This window comes from Parasteatoda tepidariorum, chromosome 8 (genome assembly GCF_982258835.1).
Source record: "Parasteatoda tepidariorum strain Cologne lab strain chromosome 8, Ptep-v5.0, whole genome shotgun sequence".
In the NCBI taxonomy this organism is placed as follows: Eukaryota; Metazoa; Arthropoda; class Arachnida; order Araneae; family Theridiidae; genus Parasteatoda; species Parasteatoda tepidariorum.
The window spans coordinates 44973788-45000628 of NC_141762.1; the positions used below are offsets into that span (position 1 = coordinate 44973788).

A 26841-nucleotide genomic window follows, 5' to 3' on the forward strand; every position below is an offset into this window, starting at 1 on the left:
TAATGAGGAGGGTTTTTCAAAATTTATTGATAATGATTATGGACATGTTATTACCGGAAATTTGGAAATTGTGGGTGATCAGGATCTAATTAGCATTTTAAGTAAGGGTTCAAAATTTAGAACCAGAGTTAAGATGAAAAAAGAAGATTTTATTTTATCCATTAAAAAAGATCTAGATTTTTTTATTGCAAAAATTTCCAGAAAATATCATTGGCCTGTTGAAGGTTTTTCTGAGTGGAAAGCTAAAATTATTGAAAGGGTTAGATTTAATTTATTTAATACCAGTTTTAGTTCTTTTCCTAAAGGTACTTTTATTGATTATGATTTATCTAGAAAAATTAAAAATCTTAAGGATAAATTCATTGTTACTGTTGTAGATAAAGCTTCAAATAATTTTTGTATTATGTGTAAATATTTTTTTAAAAAATTGATTATTGGAGAATATAATGCAAATAATACCTATTTAAAGTTAAAAGAAGATAAAAAAGTTATTGAAAAAAGAATTATTGCATTTAGTAAAAAATTAAAATTTAAATTAAATAGGATTACATTTCCATATTTATTTCCAATAGTTAAATTTCATAAAAATCCAATTAAATTTAGGTTTATAGCATGTGGTACTAATAGTTATAATTCTGATATTAGTAAAAGGTTTTTTTGTTTTTTAAAAATTATTTTGCTTAAAATTAAAAAAGAGAAAAATATTATTATTGAAAGTAATGTTGAAGTTTTGGATTTTATTAAAAGTAATGATATTTCCAGCATTAACACTTTTGATTTTGAAAATTTGTATACCAGCATACCACATGAAAAAATTATTGAGATTTGTGAAGGTATTTATGACAAGTATTTATTTGATGAAAAAATTGATAGGTTTAACTGGTTAGATTTATGCAAGTTTAATCTTTTTGAGAATGTTCTTTTTAATGGTTTAGATTTTTATAAACAAATTATTGGAATTCCACAAGGTAATTCCTTTTCTGGGGCTTTTGCCAACATTTTTTTGCACTTTTTTGAGGCTAAATTTCTTGAACATAAAGTACTTAATGCTTTCCGATACATTGATGATTTAATTTTGTTTAATTGTGACGATTTTAATTTTATTTATACAATTTATCCTGGTGATTTGGTCCTGAAAAAAACTAATGAAAATTGCTTTAATATTGAATATTTAGATTTTAAAATTGATATTGTTAACAATTTTATTAAAATTGGTGTGTTTGATAAAAGAAAAGCCTTTAATTTTAATGTTATTTTTTTCTGCAACTTTAAAACTAATTTGTGTAGTAAAATATTCAAAAATCTTGTTTTTTCGCAATTAGTTAGAATCAAGAAAATTTGTAATAATGTAGAAAGTTTTCGAGAAGCTGTGGATAATTTTTTAAATAATTTGAGTAAAAATGATTTTCCTTTTAATTTTTGTAATGTTAATTTTTTAATTAAAAAAATGATTGATGGTTTTTAGGTTTTTTTTATATTTTTTCTTTTAACAGGGCGCAATTCTAGTCTTAACTGAGCAGCCCCAGTTAAGCATTCTATTAATTTATCTGCGTATTTCCTTCTCCTGACCTTTTCATATCATTTTTAAACTTTTACTGCGCATTATTATAGGGGGCGTTGTTTTTCAGTTTTTAGTGTTTTCTTTTCCTCCGCTTTTGAAGTTGATTCTTGACCTGTGACTGTGAGTTTTTAATTTTCTGATGATTTTTATTGATTTTCTTTTCGTAATTTGTTTATTCTTTTGAATGTATCTTGTTTTTCCTGGACCTCTATACAAAACCATCGGGGTACTGAGGGAGATATTTTAAGCTTTTGCTTCTCCCTCAAATAGAAATGGTTTTGTTTTTAATGGCTACCGGGGCCGGTACCCCCTGAAGACGTCGGCTTCGGTGGTCGTATTTTTGTTTTATTTCATTTGTTTTGTATGTCTATTACCTAATTTAGCCTACCTAACTCCAGTTAAATATCATTTTTACAAATTTAAAACCATGCTAGTTGTAAATGGTTAAAAACCTTTTGTATTCATGGTTTCTTAACCATAATAGCTGCAAACGGTTTCTAAAAAGTAAAGGTATAAAAAGGTTCTTTGCCGCTAACTTTACGGTTAATTGGATGGAGACACATCTGCCGGTTATTTTACTGCATTTTAAAATGAAAATTCTAACGTTGTAATAGAATTTAAGGTATATACTGAATGTACGAATAATATAGTTTGAGGTTATGCAAAGTTATTCACAAACTTTTTAAAATGTGGCCTGTCATTTCTAGTAATTTCAAGTTTCAGCATAAATTTTACATTTGTTTAAAGAAAAACTTTGTCCCACAGTTTAGGGAACAAGTATTAAAAAAAAGAATATCCATTCGAAATTTAAAGTTACAAAACTTAACATTTTCTCAGTTGAATGGGAAACTTGATGAAGTGGGGATTAAAAAAATTTATTTTGAGATTCTAGAAGTTTAGGTCTTGAAAAGGTTTTGATATCATGCATCTTGTTTTTCGTCAGTAATGCTAATTCTACTTATACAAGGAAATGTGAATATTCGTTGTAATAATGGAAATTCGAGGCAATGACTCAAAATATAAAATTTTTAAATAATTTCTTTTTATCTAATAATATAAAAGCTATGCTTTTGTATTTTTATAAAGATATTTTATTATCTAACCGAAGAAGTTTGAGGTTTAATTAAACATTTAAAAATAATGAAAACTGAACTTTTTAATACAAACACTCAGTAAGCTATATTAAAGGAAAGAAATAGTTTCAAAATCATTTCTCGATTTCTCAATTTGCGCGATTATTTTAAATTTTCTTTCGGAATTACAATTAGAATCGGAAAATCGTTCAAATGTTCACTTTCAAAAGTTGTCTTAGTGGTTTCATAATTCATTCAATTTCAAAATTGTTTAACACTAGCATTTATCTATTTAAGATTATTATTTTGAAAGAATAAATAAAGTGTAGGCTTCTGGTTTTATAAATAAGCAAATAGGACTATATTCAAGCGAATTGAAACTAAAATAAATCGCTTTCTAACACAATTTATTTCTAAAACTGTAAATCAAGATTATGTTCAATAATGAAGTTTTTAGGTATAATATTAGTTTTTGAACTATCTTAGAATCTTTTAAGATTACGCATAAAAATTAAAACTAGTATATTAATCATGTTAAAATAAAAAATATTAATAAACACTAAAAAACAAATTTCTCGAAATAATTTATATTGAAAAGAAAGAATGAAAAGAATTTCTTCACGTTGTTGAATAATGAATTCAATGAGCTTAAAAACACAATTAAAAAATAATCATTAATCTTAAAAATACGTTAAAAAATTAATAAAAGAATAAAAACAATTATTGAAACTAGCAAAATCTAAAGAAAAATATAAAATATTGCGAAATAAATGCTAATATTAGTAGATATTGTTTGAAAAATATTTACTATGATACACTTTTTTTTAATCGAAAAATGCAATTGAGTATAACTTTCAAAATACTTAGAAAAAAAGTATTCAGAAACATAGTTTCTAAAAAAAGTTTTAACTTAGTTTGCTGTTAATTACTTTACTTTAAAAATAGTTAAACTTTTAATTAATGAAAGCAATATGGTAACTAAAATCATCTTCAACTAAACCTAATTTACTTAACTAAATGCTTTCCTAAAAAATGTTTCAAAGTTCTTACTTTCAGAATTCTCTTTTCATTTAGTTAAAAAAATGTTCTTACTAACTATGAAAATAATATAGGGTCTCCTTCTAATTAAAAAAATAATTAGAGGAAAAAAAACAAATTTTTTCCTAAATAACTGAAAAGGAAAAATGATTATAATTTAAATAGTAGATAACTAAAAGCAAGTCCAATTAGGAAAGCAATTTATTCCCTATTACAGAAAAGCTGTGGTTTTCCTTTAACCTGCATAAGTTTGCAAGATTAATTTTCTCTATTTAACTTTAACCTAATTTACTTAAAATACATTTTAAAATAGATTTTTTCATCTTTCAAATTATTCATTAATTTTAAAATAAAGCATTTTCTTTAGATAATTCAAAAACTAATATTATACCTAAAAACTTCATTATTGAACATAATCTAGATTTACAATTTTAGAAATAAATTGTGTTAGAAAGCGATTTATTTTAGTTTCAATTTTCTGAAAAAATCTAATGTCTTTATGTTCTAAAAGAATAGCTTTTAAATGTAGATTCAATTACGGCTTTCCGAGCAATTTTTATCAATGTAAAAGAAATAAATTAACATGAGATCTTTAAAAACGGCGTTCTTGTGTTTTTTTAAAACTATTTTATTTACCTATGTGACAAAATTAAGAAGCATCTACACTTATACCAATAAAATATATTAAGATTATTTTTTACTTGATCCGCGACGGCTCAATTGTTAAGGCACTGAACTGTCACTGTGAAGAACAGGGGTTCGATCCCCCAAGGGGGTTTAACCTAGAGAAGCCCTCCCTGCTTCAAAATTCGATAGGTATCAGCTGCTCTGGGAAGAAAAGACTGCTTCCGAGCAATGCCATTGGTCACGAAACTGTGGAGCTTAACCTGCCCACAATGGGCTGTTGTGGGAATGCTCTAGTCTGCTTTTTATGTAGTTATATGAGTTGATATTTTTATGTTATATGTGTTGATATACCTTACTTCTTTAATAAAATAATAATTTGAATTAAGGTGAAAAAATATAGTATTTTTCTTTTTTTTGGAAAACAATTAATGTAAATAGCAGCTAAAGGAAGAAAAAAACTTTTACTGCTACAAATTTCAAATTGCGCAAAGTTGAAAATGGTAATAATAAGAAACTTCTCATCGAAAATATTGTTCCTCCTCTAACATTTGGTGACGACAAACTTAATAAATTAAAAAATAAATTGCCATTCATTTTAAAGCGAAAAAGATATAGAAAATAATCAACCAACGAGATTAACAATTTATTTGAGCACAAAACCCACAAAGAGAAAAAACGTCAATTATCTACATGATAAAGTACAAAAATCCAAACAACAAACACTGATAAAAAGTGAATGTGAACTTCACAAATGATTTTTCACTGGAGTTTTTCAATTCCAGTACACGATCTGGCAAAGGTCGACTGATGAGTAGTTCCTCACTGACGGAAGTGACGACATCCGCAATGGACGCGGTACATGTGAGTCGAATATCCCCCGGGGGAAGATGGCGAGATGTGAGAGGGATATTGATGTAAGATGATGAAGACTCCAGCTGATCCGGGTGGCGGATGACTTCTTGAGTTCCACGGATTGTTCCTGAATCCATCTGAAAAAGAAAGGGTAATATTTAATGCCGTCTGACTGATATGAAGCCTTTGGGGATTATGCAGATATAGTGTATGATATTTTGCCTCTTTGTAACAAACTAAGCATATCTTGTAAGAGGAATCTCCGAAATTAATGGAAAAACAATAATTATTCAGTTTAAAAGAAATATATGGGTAATTTCCATCAACAAATTGATGATTTTTAAGACTATTTCGAAATGCATTTTCGAAAAAAAAACTTTTTCAATAAAAAATCAAATATATATATATATATATATATATATATATATATATATATATATATATATATATATATATATATATATATATATATATATATATATATATATATATATATATATATATATATATATATATATATATATATATATATATATATATATATAATATATTTAACTCAAAACTGCAATAGAATTGATCGCCTTCTCTCAAAACTCGCATTAAAACATAAGCAATCAGAGTAATTTTCATACAATTCAAGTAAATTTGTATAAAAAATTTACGCGTTTTGAAAGGAAGTATGTAAATTTAATGAAAATAACTTCGAATAACATTTTTCGTTAATATTTTGTTAGCTTATTTGTGAAGGTTTATAATTTCCGGTATTTTAAAAAAATAATCACTGCATGAAAAGAATTTGTTTTTCTAGTCCCAAAGTTCAAACATTTTTATTTAAACAAACATGTTTATGTTACCGCTGAGAGCTGATTTATCAAGATGAACTTTTTGTTTTTCCCATTTTCGGTAAAAGGTACAAAAACGCACCATTTGTGTAAATATTTTAAGCTAACATTATGTCGCATATTTTTCACTAATTTTATTTTTCTGCTATTGTCAAGGGTTTTGAAGATATCTATAAAATATTAGTAATTCAATTAGAGTAAGCACTTTCTTTTTAGAAATTTTTAAACTACTTTATTTTCTTAACTTGAGACAATTGTAGACAAATTATACTTTTTAAAAATGTATAATTATTTCTCTGAAATTAATCATATGCTTTAAGATGGATTAAAGTTGCAGATTCAGTAAATAAAATAAAAATTAAACAAATTTCATAAAAAATTAGTGTTTATCTAAATGGTTTATCCATTGATTTTCCCAATGATGTATATACGCATCAATTTAATTCTTAAATAAGATATTTTTCATAAACGAAACTTTTTTTAGTCTAAATTAATGTAATTTAAGCATATTTTAATGAAAATAATTACACATTTTATAAAAATTTCTAAAATGGGTTAAAAAACTGTACTTTAATTCATATTTATAATATCCACATAATAATTCTACTTTATATTTTAAGGCAATTATTCATCATTAAGAAACCGACTTTTTAAAAAAAAAACGTATTACCCTCTTATAACAAACATTGTTAATTTTAAAATCTACAATTATTGGGGAACATAATAATAACGAGTCGTCTTTTTAAAAAATATCATGTTATCGAGATATTTTAAGCACGTTTCGCTAAAAAAAAATTTTTTCTATGAAAAAAATTTTTTAAAACTACTGAAACATTAAATTTCTAGTTTTGCTTTAAATAAGATTGTTTTTATTAAAAAAAACTAAGACATCTTATTATAAAATAAATAATAACACTATAAAGAAAAAATACTAAATTATGCATAAATTTTTAGAATAGGGCTAAGATCTGGACATTCTTTAATTAATTTTTTTTTAAACTAAATTTATATTTAATTTGTTTTAACAATTATTTTCTTTAACTCACATTTAAGCATTACAACAACACTGAATTTAGTTATTATTATTTTCAAATCTTTATGCATACTGGAAATACTAAAATATATAATTTTGAAATATTGATATTTTTAAGACATAACAGGGTGAAGTTTCAATAATTTTTCAGAAATAGAGGTGAATGTTTTCTGTAAAAATTACCAATAGCAAATTATAAATGGCATATCTTTTATTTTTAACTTTTGTAAAACTGCTTAATATATGATTTAGCTTAATTTAAAATTTTGAAAACTACTTAATTACAAACGCAAAATGGTATTTAAATAAAGGAAACTTGATGTTTGCATTAGTTTATTTCTTTATAATAATGTGCATTTTTATTAGAATTTTTCTACTGGAAAGTTAATGTGTATTTCTTTAAAACGCTTTTTTCCGATAACATTTTTGGAAAAATCATTTTAATAGATCTTCAAATTCTACTAATTACGGAAAATAAACGGAATCGCTAAAAAAAGACACTTAATTGCTCTAAAGTAAGAACCATTTCTCTTTTTCCACAATATTTGCTACTTTTTATAATGGGATTTTTTCCTTAAACAGTATGACAAAACTTTTTGATGTAAAAGTAATGGTATTTAAATTTAAAAAATGAAATTTTTTATTAAGAAAAATGTTAAATAATATACATTTTAAATGGGTAAAAACAGTTGTTTGCCTCTCAAAATATTTTCTTTATTTTACCATAAATTACGTATTTAATATTAAACATAACATTTCTTATGAAAGAAAAACATACGTGTTCAATATTCAAATTACTCGTTAAATTTAGATTATAAACTGCAAATAATTTTGGAGATTATAAGCATGTTCTTTTACAAATAAATTTGCTTGCCCTATATTCTATAGCTATTTAAAGTACAGATTATACACAGAAAACTGATTGCTTTTATTTAATAATTAAATGATAAAAGATGCTTAAAATAACAAATGACAGAAAATTTAAAAAACAATTATCATACTATCTGACAAAATTTATTTCTCAATAATTTAATTAAACAGAATATTATGCTCAAATTAAGCGGATCGTTGATTGTTTTAAATACATTAAAACCCAATTTAAAATAACAGAGGACAAAAACAAATTAAAATTGATAATAATCTTTTTTAAGATACTATTAGAGACATTTATATATAAGTTTAAGAAAACCATAGATTATATCACTCTTTTTTTTATTATTTAATTTCTCCTGAAAAATTGCTTATTTTTGTCCGATAATGTACTAAGACAAATGCGATGCGTACAAATATAAATGAATTTTTAAAATTCAATCATCATTACACGAAGGAAAAGGTTTTATCATCTATATTTTAAACTTAGTTTGACATATTTCTTGATACTTCGTTTGGTAGATCAAAAACTTAGTTTGACAAATCCTTTTCTTATCAGTTTGTTATCTCCTTTACCACTTAGTTCATCCTCGTATGTTGAATTTCACACAATAAAAAAATGAATACTCAAATTTCACAAAATTTTATTCTTTTTTGAAGAAGTCGTTTCCTGGTGTATGCTTCTTAGGGAAAAAGCGTTCGCCCTCCCAATAAGATAAACTGGGTTCGAAACCCAGCGAAGACTGGTTGATACGAACTCCGCACCCAGCTCGCATCAACCGCAGTGCTGACGTAAAACATCATCAGTGGTAAACGGATGAATCAGAAAAGAAAATTTTCTTTGCAAAAGATCAAAACTATAAATCAGTTATTTGTCAAAACGAAAATATGGGAAGTATTATTAAAAGTCACGTTTGAAAAGTGTACGCCTACAATTTTAACTCTGATGTCGTTTCTTGTTACCATAATTAAACTACTGCATTTTCAGTAAATTGTTATTAAGAATGAAAGTATTTATTAAAAATAATATCATATAAATACATATGCAATAAATAGTAACAAATTATCTTTCATAAAAATTTAAGCAGTTGTAAAAATCGAAAACTATTACTAAGGCATAATAAGGCAAAAAATCAAAACTATAAATCAGTTATTTGTCAAAAGGGAAATATGGGAAGTATTATTAAAAGTCACGATTGAAAAGCGTACGCCAACAATTTTAACTCTGATGTCGTTTCTTGTTACCATAATTAAATTACTGCATTTTCAGTAAATTGTTATTAAGAATGAAAGTATTTATTAAAAATAATTTCATGTAAATACATATGCAGTAAATAGTAACAAATTATCTTTCATAAAAATTTTAGCCGTTGTAAAAATCGAAAACTATTACTAAGGCATAATAAGGCAAAAAATCAAAACTATAAATCAGTTATTTGTCAAAACGAAAATATGGGAAGTATTATTAAGAGTCACGTTTGAAAAGCGTACGCCTACAATTTTAACTCTGATGTCGTTTCTTGTTACCATAATTAAACTACTGCATTTTCAGTAAATTGTTATTAAGAATGAAAGTATTTATTAAAAATAATTTCATATAAATACATATGCAGTAAATAGTAACAAATTATCTTTCATAAAAATTTTAGCCGTTATAAAAATCGAAAACTATTACTAAGGCGTTTCAGACTTTCAATCTTCTTCTATGTTTACATTTAATTTTGCGGTAACAAAAACTTCGGAAAAGATAATTATAGCTTTAGATATAAAGACCTTCCAAAACAGTTTTAAATGCAGAAAAATAGTTTTTGTTTTTCTACAAAACAATTTCAAAAACATGCCGCTACAACAATGAAAATGAATAAACAATTCGTACCTCAACATATTTGACCGACCTTTAATTAAAAATAGCAATTTAACTGCTGCTATAAGATAATTAAGAAGGTCATTTTCTTTTTTTAAGAAATAAAAGTATTCCTTTTGAATGGTTATGAAGTTTTACTTTAGAAGAATGAAATATTTTAAAGAAAAAAATATAATAATTAAAGTAAGGATTTGTATCGTGTTGTTTTAAAAATCTTTAGGAAATATATATCACTTCAGAGAAAAGTATTCAAATACATTAAGCATTTTTAAAGGAATTAAACACGTTTTCTCTCCAATCGAAAAGAAAAATGTTGAGAAACATTAAGTTTTTTTTAATGCAATTGTTGATATATCTGAATTTCAATTTAAATGGTAATCCTACTCTAGACTTTAAAAATTTTAAAAAAAAGTTTTTATTTCTTTTTATTTAAAGCCCTTTCGAATCTAAATAATAAAGAAGCACTAGTTGCATTAATGAAAAATAGTTTTATACTCCATATTATATGGGAGAATTAAATATAAATGTCCTGTCATATAAAAGATTAAAACTTTCAACCCATTTCCTTAGTTACAAAAACAAAGTTACTTATAGCATTTCTTTTCATTTTTTTCATTGGAAAGAAACCTGTCAAACAGTTTCCGAGAAGCTATTATTGTCAGACATGGGAAAAAAGAACACCAAATCTTTAACCAATTTCTTTAGTTAAACTAAATATCAAAACTGAACGTTTCAACAACAATTTTGCTAGAAATCGGTCAAATAGTTACTAAAAAAAATATTTCAAGTAAGTCTAAATTTTTATATTCCCGTGAAATATTTTCTTAATAATTGTACTTGAAACATGGCTATGAACTCAAACCCAGCTACAGTAGTTCAGCAAATATTGAATCAGCTGGTCAATCACAAATAAACTAAACGAGCAGCTTACAAATCACAATTAAACGAACCAATCTTTTATCAGTAAGTTCCTGCCAAAGACTACAAAACTAAATAAAAATTATTAAAAAAAGGCTAAGAAAATAAAATATACATAAACAACATGAATTAAATTTAAAGAGTCGGATCAGAAGAGTTGGATTTGTACAAGCTGAAATTTAAATTCTAAATACTACCAATGTACGTATAGAAATTATGTTAGTGGGTGTATAATTAGCTATGATATCTATATCCTTAATATTAGATACAGAAAAAGTATATTCCGAAGGTTACGAAAATAATATACACATAAGCGACAAGAATAAAATTTAAAGAGTCGGGTCAAAAGAGTTGGATTTGTACATACTAGAATTTAAATACTAAAAAGTTACCAATATACGTATTAAAGTTAATTTAATGAGTGTATATGAGTAATGAGTAATGAGTTACGTATCATATAATAAGTAATGAGCTACGATATCTATATCTTCAATATATAATGCAGAAAAAGTAAATTTTCCACCCTTTTTTTTCAAAAATTTTAAGATATAAGCATTTTAGAATTTCTACTGGAAGTAGATTAATGCAGGAGTTTGTTAATAAAAAAAAGTTTATAAAAACTATTCTAATTAGACTTGAGGACAGAGTAAATTTAATAGTTGCTCATAATGTCCTTGTTGCTATTAAAGTGAGCGTCACCGAAAAGATAAAGGCATGATTTTTAAAATATCAATTTAAGGATCGATAAAATGATTGAATCCGATTGTTTTTAAATTTCAGATTCCATTAGCTACAATTTACGTATTAAAATAAGTCATATTAAAACGCATACATATCTCATATCAAAATAAATAGCAAGACAAAAAATTTTGGTATGAAATTATTTTTGGATAACCGAGATTTATAAAAAGATGAAAAATATTTTTAATGTTGTTAAATTGGACCAGAGATATTGCCAAATGATAAGAAACTAACATTAGAAATTTTTAAATGTTACCGCTATCGGTACCACACTTTCTACTCTCTTCCTCATGTTTTAATGGTCCCAAATCTGAATTCGTCGAAAATCATCGTTTTAGAGCTTTTTGTATCTAATTTCTTAAAATAAATATTTTCTGCATCATTTAATTAGCTTGTTTAAAATTTACACCCTTAAATAATTTAGATACTATTTATTCGCACATGAAAATAGTATGACAAAATCATGTTCTTTTTAAGATACATAAAGAGGACTGACCATAGGGAGGCTATAGTCCTTTTTATGTTATAAGGACTGCAGTATCGTTTGGACTATAGTGGGGACGAAAAAATATATCATTAGAATGTTTAAAAAAAAGTACTTACTAAAACGTCATTGACGTACCAACTAAGATTTGCAGCTGGTTTTGATTTTGCTGATGAGCAATGCAATGTAAGATTGTCACCGAAATCTGTCACTTCCCCTGATATTCTGGGAGACGATTCTGGTGGTACTAAAAGCACACGACTTTATTAATTCAAATTGAAAAATGTTTAACAAAAGAATTCTAATTCCTGAAAAATTTTACAGAACTGTAACACTAATATATATTAACCTTGTTAAATCTTACGCAAGAAAAAGTACATTGCTATATGACAACTATGATAAGCAGATCACTTTATCATTTAAACACATTATTCTTAGACTATAAATCTTTAATATGTATTTAATTATCTATAGTAAAATGTAACACCAAAATTCTTTTTATTGCATAAAAGTTGTTTAAAAGAATTAAATGTCGAGCCCAACTTTCACTTCTTTTGGTGAAATCGGAAGTGTTGGCAACTCTGGATTTTCTTTTCAACTAGTCGCAGTCTGTCATATCGTGAAATAATTTAAATAATATGCTGACGTTAATTTCATAGCTTTTATCATGCATGAGTAAATTTAAGAATTTTAACAATTCTCAAAAAAGGAAAAGCTACCAATTTACTACAAGCCCTTTGAAAAAAGTTGGCTCTGCTACCTTTAGAAAACTCTTATGCAATTAATCCCCACATAACAACAAGAAAACTTTTATCCTCACGTGCCTGGGGCTCACCAAACAGGATTTATCAGATGATCCATGGACGGTGTTGGATTTTTTGAGGGTGTATAACGTCATGGACCTGGTCCAGCACTGCTGGCCAATGGGGGGCGTGCAACAACAACACAACAACAGGAAACTTTTTGTTAAATTTATTGAGTTTGCTCATCACAAAAAAATTTATGTATCGTAATTAATGATTATTTTGTCAAAATATAAAATTATTGAGAATCAACTATATGGATTATAGCATTCAAGATGGCTTAGTAGGTTACAAAATGCCACTCAGAACATAGAACAGTGTTTCCCAAAGTGTGGTAAGTGTACCCCCAGGGGTAAGGGAACAGTTTCAGTACGCGTTCTTATGCGAAATATCTTGCAACTAACGAAAATTTCAAGAAAATTTTATTTAAAAACAAAGTTGGCCGTGAAAATTTACTATTACGTATTTTTCTATAGGCTATTTTTTGCAGAGTTAACAGTTAATAATTAGTAGTGACAACATCCAGTTGTGGTTTTTAAATTTAGTGCAGTTTTTTTATAGTAAAAAATACATCATTTTTTAATTAATGGTACACGGCGTTACGAAAAATTTAGAAAGGGTACTCAAAAGTTTGGGAAACACTGCCATAGGAGACAACTCGATATTGCACACACTGTAAAAAATTCCAGATCAAATTAAGGTAAAAAGTAGCTCTCAGGGTGCTAGTAATTTTCACGGTAAAATGAATTTTTACAGAAACATGTTACGGAGCAAAAAAGTCTGATATACCGTGATTTTCTAAATAATAATAACATTAACATCAAGAGTTTCTCGCATTAAATATGAGTGTAAAAATTATGGTATAATATTTTACGGTGAAATTGGATTTTAAGGAAAAACGGATTTTACGGATGATGCACCCAAATAGCCGGCACTGGTTCTAAGTTGCACAAAAAATATCATATCTGAAATGTTGGTGATTATAACTACTAAATTTAAAAAAAAGCATTGGTTATAATTTTTATGATATTTAATTACAGTTATTATAATATTTTACGTTTTATTTAGAAAGTGCCGTTTTAGAAAGTGCAATTTAGAGTTGTTGTTATTTCATAACATAAGTGATATTTTAATTTTATATCTTTTCATTTTTCAATTTAGTGATTATAAGTTATACAAGTTCACAAAAGCTTCAAAATATTACAGCTGCCAAAAATATTGTAATAGTCATAATATCACTCAGCACGCAATAAATTGTTCTATAACTGGATTCATTTACATAAAATGCAATTATAGTTTTTCTACAATTTATAAATTATATTAATATTTATAATACATTCATTTTATTAAGAAAATAATTTTTAAAAATCATCCAAAGATTACCAATTTTCTTGAAATATTTTAATTAATGATGCTCAATTCAGTTTTGTGGATTTCGTATCAGAAGTACTGGAATTGGAAAATCAAAATTTAGCCAAATCGATCGTTAGAGAAATGAAAATGATGCCTCATTTTCTTGTTGAATAGTAAGTTCAAATTTAAACAAAAATAATGATAAAAAATTAATAAACTAAAAAAATATTCTTGTTTAATCTTTAAGGTTCCTTGCGAGCAAAAAAAAATTGTTTTCAGTAATGGTATTTTATACAGTGCAACTTACTATACACGACGACATCTCTGTGAACTTGTACACAACCGAAATAAGGTTCATCCGCTGATACTTGACAAGTGTACTGTCCTTCACTCTTTAAGGAAAGGTTTCTGAGATACACAGTATTCTGGCTTGATTTTGACAACTAAATTAAAAGGTACAACTAAACAACTTTGACAACTAAATTAAATGCGTAAGTAAATAAAAGTCACATATATCATGTCTGTCAGGAAAACCCATCATTAAAATAAACAAACAAATGACACATTTTTTAAAAACAAAAAATTCAGGAACCTGACAAACAGAACTTTAACAGATCTAATTATCATTTATTCTAATGATCTAATTATATCTGAATTCATAAAAAAAAATTTACACTCGCTAGAAAGAGCTAAAATTTAACTCGCTGTATAAATTTAATTCAAAAAATTATATTTTTAGTCCAAAGTATTTCATCCTCATCCACACATTTATTAAATTGCGAGTAATGTATGTATGTCCTGCTTTGCTTTCCTACCTATTTTTACCCATTTTCATGAGGGTTTATTTTAAATTTTATAAATGCTTAAAATCAAACTGAATAGGAAAACTAAAAATATTTATGAAAATTTTTTTGAAAGGCATTTATTTAATTTTTTTTAATTAAGAAACATACTTTTTTTATTTTCAAAATTAATTACTGCAATTTAAGTATTACTGGAATTCAATCACACAAAAAAAGACAGCTATCAAATTCAACAAAAGCAGTCACTCAAATATTTTTGATGATTAAATTGACTTTATTTGACTTTTTTTTTTCTAAAAACATCCAAAATCTACTTAAACTCAACACTAGAAAAGAGATTCTTATTGTTTGGTTAAACTTTTGCGTTTCATAGTATTTTTTAATTATTAATATTAGCAAATGCAGTATAATGTTTTAATATTATTTTTCTAACCAGAGACAATTAAAAAAAATAATCGCTGAAAATATAGCAATGCTTCATGATAGCTGCCAGTTAGAAGTGATTTATAGCAACCACTATGTATTGGATAGCAAAAAAAAATCTCTCAAGATTTCTATGATTCCTAAAATTAAATATTTCCTTTGCATTAAAACCATGTTTTAACTACGAAATACACTGTTAGAAATTTCTCGGGAAAAAGGTTAAATAACATTTTATTTGTTATTTTACCATATTCAAACAAACAGTCACATAATCATAAATAAGATGGTATTCAAACTGTTAACAGTGAGAAAAAGCTTTAGTTGCTTTCACATAATATGGTTAAAGAACCAGAATTTTATGGCATCAACTGGGCCCATTGATGAAGCCACTTAGTTCTTTTCAGCCTTAGTTCCTTGCATATTATTGCCGAGCAGGCTGATCTGTCTATCTCATGACCGACAGAACGAGGGTTCGCATCCCAGCATTTACCCACAATATTTGCTCCATTCTCTTCAACTCATAAAGAATTTCTATCGCCCTGAACTCGACAATTTGCTACCCAGAGCTATTAGAATATGATACTCTCATCCACGCATAGTTGACAGCACCATGAAACTGCTCAACATAAAAAAAATCTAGTGATTCCCATCTCTTTGATAGGTGAAACAAGCAGCTAAACAAACTACCCACTTTTCACAGTTCATTTGAAAAAAAAACACAACTCAAACACACACCAATGCCTATGATCTACCGAAAAGTCTAGCTCCATATTTTCACGTATAATTTATTGTTTACGGTTTTTAAAAACATGCTAAATGTAGTTGGTTAAAAAAACCATACAGTTTTATATCTATGGATTTTTTTTAAAACTATATAAGCTCTAAATGGTTTCAAAATCGTAAAGGTAAAAAATTATCTTTACCGAAAATTTTATCTTTACCTTAAAGCGGATGGACCGCTTCCATTTATTTGACCGTAATTTTAGAATAAAAATTCTAACAGTAATATTTTTGAATAAAATTGATTGTGGAGCTACAGGCAAAAGAAGTGCATTCGACAATGATGTTTCAAACTTGAGTAGAATGAGAAATGTTTTGTACTTGCATAATATAGGAAATCACTTTTATAGAATATTTTTTATATAGGATTACATCTTTTTTTTTTAATTTTTAACTGAGTGCATTTGAAATCCTAAAATTTATTAAAAAGAAAACCAGAAACCTCAATGAAATGCAAGCTTTCAAAAGAAAACATTACCTTCTGTTGAAACACGAAGATTTCAATTTTCAAAGCATACAATTTTCAAAGTATTAGTGTAAGCCACTTTGGCACTAGGGAACTAAAAAAGAAGAGACGTAAGAAAAGCAAGGGAAACTTGAGAAAGATTTTATTTATTTATTTTTTTTCTTTTGCTGTAAGCAAAGAGGAAAATATGAGAATAACTTTTCATTATGACTTAAGAAAGAGCCTGAAGTTCTCAAGTGTCAAAACAACAGAAAAAGACTTTTAAAAAGAAGAAAAAGAAAAGTGCATTATTTATGCAATTTAAGTTACCCCAAATTTACTTACAAATTTAATACTTTAAAGGAATAGTAGTTTCAAGTAAAGTTAAAAGAAGTTGAGAGAATTAAAGTTAATATAATTTGACAGGTGTGGGAATATTTCTATGTTTACCATTTTTAGATATATTTTGAGTGGCAAAATTTTCGATTTACTTACAAAATTAATATTTTAAAGGATTAGTAGTTTTCAGTAAAGTTAAAGGAAGTTGAGAGAATTAAAGTTAATATAATTTCACAGGTGTGGGAATATTTCTATGTTTACTATTTTTACATATATTTTGAGTGGCAATATTTTCGATTTACTTACAAAAATAATATTTTAAAGAAATAGTAGTTTTAAGTAGAGTTAAAAGAAGTTGAGAGAATTAAAGTTAATATAAATTGACAGGTGTGGGAATATTTCCATGTTTACTAATTTTACATACATTTTGAGTGGCAATATTTTCGATTTACTTACAAAATTAATATTTTAAAGGATTAGTAGTTTTCAGTAGAGTTAAAGGAAGTTGAGAGAAATAAAGTTAATATAATTTGACAGATGTGGGAATATTTCTATGTTTACTATTTTTACATATATTTTGAGTGGCAATATTTTCGATTTACTTACAAAAATAATATTTTAAAGAAATAGTAGTTTTAAGTAGAGTTAAAAGAAGTTGAGAGAATTAAAGTTAATATAATTTGACAGGAGTGGGAATATTTCCATGTTTACTAATTTTACATATATTTTGAGTGGCAATATTTTCGATTTACTTACAAAATTAATATTTTAAGGAAATAGTAGTTTTAAGTAGAGTTAAAAGAAGTTGAGAGAATTAAAGTTAATATAAATTGACAGGTGTGGGAATATTTCCATGTTTACTAATTTTACATACATTTTGAGTGGCAATATTTTCGATTTACTTACAAAATTAATATTTTAAAGGATTAGTAGTTTTCAGTAAAGTTAAAGGAAGTTGAGAGAATTAAAGTTAATATAATTTGACAGGTGTGGGAATATTTCTTTGTTTACTATTTTTACATATATTTTGAGTGGCAATATTTTCGATTTACTTACAAAAATAATATTTTAAAGAAATAGTAGTTTTAAGTAGAGTTAAAAGAAGTTGAGAGAATTAAAGTTAATATAAATTGACAGGTGTGGGAATATTTCCATGTTTACTAATTTTACATACATTTTGAGTGGCAATATTTTCGATTTACTTACAAAATTAATATTTTAAAGGATTAGTAGTTTTCAGTAGAGTTAAAGGAAGTTGAGAGAAATAAAGTTAATATAATTTGACAGATGTGGGAATATTTCTATGTTTACTATTTTTACATATATTTTGAGTGGCAATATTTTCGATTTACTTACAAAAATAATATTTTAAAGAAATAGTAGTTTTAAGTAGAGTTAAAAGAAGTTGAGAGAATTAAAGTTAATATAATTTGACAGGAGTGGGAATATTTCCATGTTTACTAATTTTACATATATTTTGAGTGGCAATATTTTCGATTTACTTACAAAATTAATATTTTAAGGAAATAGTAGTTTTAAGTAGAGTTAAAAGAAGTTGAGAGAATTAAAGTTAATATAAATTGACAGGTGTGGGAATATTTCCATGTTTACTAATTTTACATACATTTTGAGTGGCAATATTTTCGATTTACTTACAAAATTAATATTTTAAAGGATTAGTAGTTTTCAGTAGAGTTAAAGGAAGTTGAGCGAATTAAAGTTAATATAATTTGACAGGTGTGTGAATATTTCTGTGTTTACTATTTTTACATATATTTTGAGTGACAATATTTTCGATTTACTTACAGAATTAATATTTTAAGGGAATAGTAGTTTTAAGTAGAGTTAAAACAAGTTGAGAGAATTAAAGTTAATATAAATTGACAGGTGTGGGAATATTTCCATGTTTACTAATTTTACATACATTTTGAGTGGCAATATTTTCGATTTACTTACAAAATTAATATTTTAAAGGATTAGTAGTTTTCAGTAGAGTTAAAGGAAGTTGAGAGAAATAAAGTTAATATAATTTGACAGATGTGGGAATATTTCTATGTTTACTATTTTTACATATATTTTGAGTGGCAATATTTTCGATTTACTTACAAAAATAATATTTTAAAGAAATAGTAGTTTTAAGTAGAGTTAAAAGAAGTTGAGAGAATTAAAGTTAATATAAATTGACAGGTGTGGGAATATTTCCATGTTTACTAATTTTACATACATTTTGAGTGGCAATATTTTCGATTTACTTACAAAATTAATATTTTAAAGGATTAGTAGTTTTCAGTAGAGTTAAAGGAAGTTGAGAGAAATAAAGTTAATATAATTTGACAGATGTGGGAATATTTCTAGGTTTACTATTTTTACATATATTTTGAGTGGCAATATTTTCGATTTACTTACAAAAATAATATTTTAAAGAAATAGTAGTTTTAAGTAGAGTTAAAAGAAGTTGAGAGAATTAAAGTTAATATAATTTGACAGGAGTGGGAATATTTCCATGTTTACTAATTTTACATATATTTTGAGTGGCAATATTTTCGATTTACTTACAAAATTAATATTTTAAGGAAATAGTAGTTTAAAGTAGAGTTAAAAGAAGTTGAGAGAATTAAAGTTAATATAAATTGACAGGTGTGGGAATATTTCCATGTTTACTAATTTTACATACATTTTGAGTGGCAATATTTTCGATTTACTTACAAAATTAATATTTTAAAGGATTAGTAGTTTTCAGTAGAGTTAAAGGAAGTTGAGCGAATTAAAGTTAATATAATTTGACAGGTGTGTGAATATTTCTGTGTTTACTATTTTTACATATATTTTGAGTGACAATATTTTCGATTTACTTACAGAATTAATATTTTAAGGGAATAGTAGTTTTCAGTAGAGTTAAAGGAAGTTGAGCGAATTAAAGTTAATATAATTTGACAGGTGTGTGAATATTTCTGTGTTTACTATTTTTACATATATTTTGAGTGACAATATTTTCGATTTACTTACAGAATTAATATTTTAAGGAAATAGTAGTTTTAAGTAGAGTTAAAAGAAGTTGAGAGAATTAAAGTTAATATAAATTGACAGGTGTGGGAATATTTCCATGTTTACTAATTTTACATACATTTTGAGTGGCAATATTTTCGATTTACTTACAAAATTAATATTTTAAAGGATTAGTAGTTTTCAGTAGAGTTAAAGGAAGTTGAGCGAATTAAAGTTAATATAATTTGACAGGTGTGTGAATATTTCTGTGTTTACTATCTTTACATATATTTTGAGTGACAATATTTTCGATTTACTTACAGAATTAATATTTTAAGGGAATAGTAGTTTTAAGTGGAGTTAAAAGAAGTTGAGAGAATTAAAGTTAATATAAATTGACAGGTGTGGGAATATTTCCATGTTTACTAATTTTACATACATTTTGAGTGGCAATATTTTCGATTTACTTACAAAATTAATATTTTAAAGGATTAGTAGTTTTCAGTAGAGTTAAAGGAAGTTGAGAGAAATAAAGTTAATATAATTTGACAGATGTGGGAATATTTCTATGTTTACTATTTTTACATATATTTTGAGTGGCAATATTTTCGATTTACTTACAAAAATAATATTTTAAAGAAATAGTAGTTTTAAGTAGAGTTAAAAGAAGTTGAGAGAATTAAAGTTAATATAATTTGACAGGAGTGGGAATATTTCCATGTTTACTAATTTTACATATATTTTGAGTGGCAATATTTTCGATTTACTTACAAAATTAATATTTTAAGGAAATAGTGGTTTTAAGTAGAGTTAAAAGAAGTTGAGAGAATTAAAGTTAATATAAATTGACAGGTGTGGGAATATTTCCATGTTTACTAATTTTACATACATTTTGAGTGGCAATATTTTCGATTTACTTACAAAATTAATATTTTAAAGGATTAGTAGTTTTCAGTAGAGTTAAAGGAAGTTGAGCGAATTAAAGTTAATATAATTTGACAGGTGTGTGAATATTTCTGTGTTTACTATTTTTACATATATTTTGAGTGACAATATTTTCGATTTACTTACAGAATTAATATTTTAAGGGAATAGTAGTTTTCAGTAGAGTTAAAGGAAGTTGAGCGAATTAAAGTTAATATAATTTGACAGGTGTGTGAATATTTCTGTGTTTACTATTTTTACATATATTTTGAGTGACAATATTTTCGATTTACTTACAGAATTAATATTTTAAGGAAATAGTAGTTTTAAGTAGAGATAAAATAAGTTGAGAGAATTAAAGTTAATATAATTTGACAGATGTGGGAATATTTCTATGTTTACTATTTTTACATATATTTTGAGTGGCAATATTTTCGATTTACTTACAAAAATAATATTTTAAAGAAATAGTAGTTTTAAGTAGAGTTAAAAGAAGTTGAGAGAATTAAAGTTAATATAAATTGACAGGAGTGGGAATATTTCCATGTTTACTAATTTTACATATATTTTGAGTGGCAATATTTTCGATTTACTTACAAAATTAATATTTTAAGGAAATAGTAGTTTTAAGTAGAGTTAAAAGAAGTTGAGAGAATTAAAGTTAATATAAATTGACAGGTGTGGGAATATTTCCATGTTTACTAATTTTACATACATTTTGAGTGGCAATATTTTCGATTTACTTACAAAATTAATATTTTAAAGGATTAGTAGTTTTCAGTAGAGTTAAAGGAAGTTGAGAGAAATAAAGTTAATATAATTTGACAGATGTGGGAATATTTCTATGTTTACTATTTTTACATATATTTTGAGTGGCAATATTTTCGATTTACTTACAAAAATAATATTTTAAAGAAATAGTAGTTTTAAGTAGAGTTAAAAGAAGTTGAGAGAATTAAAGTTAATATAAATTGACAGGTGTGGGAATATTTCCAGGTTTACTAATTTTACATATATTTTGAGTGGCAATATTTTCGATTTACTTACAAAATTAATATTTTAAAGGATTAGTAGTTTTCAGTAGAGTTAAAGGAAGTTGAGAGAAATAAAGTTAATATAATTTGACAGATGTGGGAATATTTCTATGTTTACTATTTTTACATATATTTTGAGTGACAATATTTTCGATTTACTTACAGAATTAATATTTTAAGGGAATAGTAGTTTTAAGTAGAGTTAAAAGAAGTTGAGAGAATTAAATTTAATATAAATTGACAGGTGTGGGAATATTTCCATGTTTACTAATTTTACATACATTTTGAGTGGCAATATTTTCGATTTACTTACAAAATTAATATTTTAAAGGATTAGTAGTTTTCAGTAGAGTTAAAGGAAGTTGAGAGAAATAAAGTTAATATAATTTGACAGATGTGGGAATATTTCTATGTTTACTATTTTTACATATATTTTGAGTGGCAATATTTTCGATTTACTTACAAAAATAATATTTTAAAGAAATAGTAGTTTTAAGTAGAGTTAAAAGAAGTTGAGAGAATTAAAGTTAATATAAATTGACAGGTGTGGGAATATTTCCATGTTTACTAATTTTACATACATTTTGAGTGGCAATATTTTCGATTTACTTACAAAATTAATATTTTAAAGGATTAGTAGTTTTCAGTAGAGTTAAAGGAAGTTGAGAGAAATAAAGTTAATATAATTTGACAGATGTGGGAATATTTCTATGTTTACTATTTTTACATATATTTTGAGTGGCAATATTTTCGATTTACTTACAAAAATAATATTTTAAAGAAATAGTAGTTTTAAGTAGAGTTAAAAGAAGTTGAGAGAATTAAAGTTAATATAATTTGACAGGAGTGGGAATATTTCCATGTTTACTAATTTTACATATATTTTGAGTGGCAATATTTTCGATTTACTTACAAAATTAATATTTTAAGGAAATAGTAGTTTTAAGTAGAGTTAAAAGAAGTTGAGAGAATTAAAGTTAATATAAATTGACAGGTGTGGGAATATTTCCATGTTTACTAATTTTACATACATTTTGAGTGGCAATATTTTCGATTTACTTACAAAATTAATATTTTAAAGGATTAGTAGTTTTCAGTAGAGTTAAAGGAAGTTTTGCGAATTAAAGTTAATATAATTTGACAGGTGTGTGAATATTTCTGTGTTTACTATTTTTACATATATTTTGAGTGACAATATTTTCGATTTACTTACAGAATTAATATTTTAAGGGAATAGTAGTTTTCAGTAGAGTTAAAGGAAGTTGAGCGAATTAAAGTTAATATAATTTGACAGGTGTGTGAATATTTCTGTGTTTACTATTTTTACATATATTTTGAGTGACAATATTTTCGATTTACTTACAGAATTAATATTTTAAGGAAATAGTAGTTTTAAGTAGAGTTAAAAGAAGTTGAGAGAATTAAAGTTAATATAAATTGACAGGTGTGGGAATATTTCCATGTTTACTAATTTTACATACATTTTGAGTGGCAATATTTTCGATTTACTTACAAAATTAATATTTTAAAGGATTAGTAGTTTTCAGTAAAGTTAAAGGAAGTTGAGAGAATTAAAGTTAATATAATTTGACAGGTGTGGGAATATTTCTATGTTTACTATTTTTACATATATTTTGAGTGGCAATATTTTCGATTTACTTACAAAATTAATATTTTAATGAAATAGTAGTTTTAAGTAGAGATAAAATAAGTTGAGAGAATTAAAGTTAATATAATTTGACAGGTGTGGGAATATTTCTATGTTTACTAATTTTACATATATTTTGAGTGGCAATATTTTCGATTTACTTACAAAATTAATATTTTAAGGAATTAGTAGTTTTAAGTAGAGTTAAAGGAAGTTGAGATAATTAAAGTTAATATAATTTCACAGGTGTGGAAATATTTCTATGTTTACTATTTTTACATATATTTTGAGTAGCAAAATTTTCGATTTGCTTACAAAATTTATATTTTAAAGGATTAGTAGTTTTCAGTAGAGTTAAAAGAAGTTGAGAGAAATAAAGTTAATATAATTTGACAGATGTGGGAATATTTCTATGTTTACTATTTTTACATATATTTTGAGTGGCAATATTTTCGATTTACTTACAAAAATAATATTTTAAAGAAATAGTAGTTTTAAGTAGAGTTAAAAGAAGTTGAGAGAATTAAAGTTAATATAAATTGACAGGTGTGGGAATATTTCCATGTTTACTAATTTTACATACATTTTGAGTGGCAATATTTTCGATTTACTTACAAAATTAATATTTTAAAGGATTAGTAGTTTTCAGTAGAGTTAAAGGAAGTTGAGAGAAATAAAGTTAATATAATTTGACAGATGTGGGAATATTTCTATGTTTACTATTTTTACATATATTTTGAGTGGCAATATTTTCGATTTACTTACAAAAATAATATTTTAAAGAAATAGTAGTTTTAAGTAGAGTTAAAAGAAGTTGAGAGAATTAAAGTTAATATAATTTGACAGGAGTGGGAATATTTCCATGTTTACTAATTTTACATATATTTTGAGTGGCAATATTTTCGATTTACTTACAAAATTAATATTTTAAAGGATTAGTAGTTTTCAGTAGAGTTAAAGGAAGTTGAGCGAATTAAAGTTAATATAATTTGACAGGTGTGTGAATATTTCTGTGTTTACTATTTTTACATATATTTTGAGTGACAATATTTTCGATTTACTTACAGAATTAATATTTTAAGGGAATAGTAGTTTTAAGTAGAGTTAAAAGAAGTTGAGAGAATTAAAGTTAATATAAATTGACAGATGTGGGAATATTTCCATGTTTACTAATTTTACATACATTTTGAGTGGCAATATTTTCGATTTACTTACAAAATTCATATTTTAAAGGATTAGTAGTTTTCAGTAGAGTTAAAGGAAGTTGAGAGAAATAAAGTTAATATAATTTGACAGATGTGGGAATATTTCTATGTTTACTATTTTTACATATATTTTGAGTGGCAATATTTTCGATTTACTTACAAAAATAATATTTTAAAGAAATAGTAGTTTTAAGTAGAGTTAAAAGAAGTTGAGAGAATTAAAGTTAATATAAATTGACAGGTGTGGGAATATTTCCATGTTTACTAATTTTACATACATTTTGAGTGGCAATATTTTCGATTTACTTACAAAATTAATATTTTAAAGGATTAGTAGTTTTCAGTAGAGTTAAAGGAAGTTGAGAGAAATAAAGTTAATATAATTTGACAGATGTGGGAATATTTCTATGTTTACTATTTTTACATATATTTTGAGTGGCAATATTTTCGATTTACTTACAAAAATAATATTTTAAAGAAATAGTAGTTTTAAGTAGAGTTAAAAGAAGTTGAGAGAATTAAAGTTAATATAAATTGACAGGTGTGGGAATATTTCCATGTTTACTAATTTTACATACATTTTGAGTGGCAATATTTTCGATTTACTTACAAAATTAATATTTTAAAGGATTAGTAGTTTTCAGTAGAGTTAAAGGAAGTTGAGCGAATTAAAGTTAATATAATTTGACAGGTGTGTGAATATTTCTGTGTTTACTATTTTTACATATATTTTGAGTGACAATATTTTCGATTTACTTACAGAATTAATATTTTAAGGGAATAGTAGTTTTAAGTAGAGTTAAAAGAAGTTGAGAGAATTAAAGTTAATATAAATTGACAGATGTGGGAATATTTCCATGTTTACTAATTTTACATACATTTTGAGTGGCAATATTTTCGATTTACTTACAAAATTCATATTTTAAAGGATTAGTAGTTTTCAGTAGAGTTAAAGGAAGTTGAGAGAAATAAAGTTAATATAATTTGACAGATGTGGGAATATTTCTATGTTTACTATTTTTACATATATTTTGAGTGGCAATATTTTCGATTTACTTACAAAAATAATATTTTAAAGAAATAGTAGTTTTAAGTAGAGTTAAAAGAAGTTGAGAGAATTAAAGTTAATATAAATTGACAGGTGTGGGAATATTTCCATGTTTACTAATTTTACATACATTTTGAGTGGCAATATTTTCGATTTACTTACAAAATTAATATTTTAAAGGATTAGTAGTTTTCAGTAGAGTTAAAGGAAGTTGAGAGAAATAAAGTTAATATAATTTGACAGATGTGGGAATATTTCTATGTTTACTATTTTTACATATATTTTGAGTGGCAATATTTTCGATTTACTTACAAAAATAATATTTTAAAGAAATAGTAGTTTTAAGTAGAGTTAAAAGAAGTTGAGAGAATTAAAGTTAATATAAATTGACAGGTGTGGGAATATTTCCATGTTTACTAATTTTACATACATTTTGAGTGGCAATATTTTCGATTTACTTACAAAATTAATATTTTAAAGGATTAGTAGTTTTCAGTAGAGTTAAAGGAAGTTGAGCGAATTAAAGTTAATATAATTTGACAGGTGTGTGAATATTTCTGTGTTTACTATTTTTACATATATTTTGAGTGACAATATTTTCGATTTACTTACAGAATTAATATTTTAAGGGAATAGTAGTTTTCAGTAGAGTTAAAGGAAGTTGAGCGAATTAAAGTTAATATAATTTGACAGGTGTGTGAATATTTCTGTGTTTACTATTTTTACATATATTTTGAGTGACAATATTTTCGATTTACTTACAGAATTAATATTTTAAGGAAATAGTAGTTTTAAGTAGAGTTAAAAGAAGTTGAGAGAATTAAAGTTAATATAAATTGACAGGTGTGGGAATATTTCCATGTTTACTAATTTTACATACATTTTGAGTGGCAATATTTTCGATTTACTTACAAAATTAATATTTTAAAGGATTAGTAGTTTTCAGTAGAGTTAAAGGAAGTTGAGAGAAATAAAGTTAATATAATTTGACAGATGTGGGAATATTTCTATGTTTACTATTTTTACATATATTTTGAGTGGCAATATTTTCGATTTACTTACAAAAATAATATTTTAAAGAAATAGTAGTTTTAAGTAGAGTTAAAAGAAGTTGAGAGAATTAAAGTTAATATAAATTGACAGGTGTG

General features: G+C 25.3%; 1 protein-coding gene across 3 annotated transcripts in view; it reads right to left on the reverse strand.

Moving 5' to 3' along the window:
• Positions 1–4920: 4920 nt before the first annotated feature.
• LOC107449127 (cell adhesion molecule 1) overlaps positions 4921–26841 on the reverse strand; it is an 88433-nt gene continuing 66512 nt past the window's right edge. For all 3 annotated transcript variants that reach the window (XM_016064567.4, XM_016064566.5, XM_043055345.3), the window contains exons 4-6: positions 14367–14502; positions 12023–12150; positions 4921–5288 (exon numbers count right to left, since the gene is read on the reverse strand). In XM_016064567.4, coding sequence (XP_015920053.1) covers positions 4986–5288; positions 12023–12150; positions 14367–14502 — 567 coding nt within the window. In that variant the 3' untranslated portion in view covers positions 4921–4985. The remainder of the gene's footprint in view (positions 5289–12022; positions 12151–14366; positions 14503–26841) is intronic.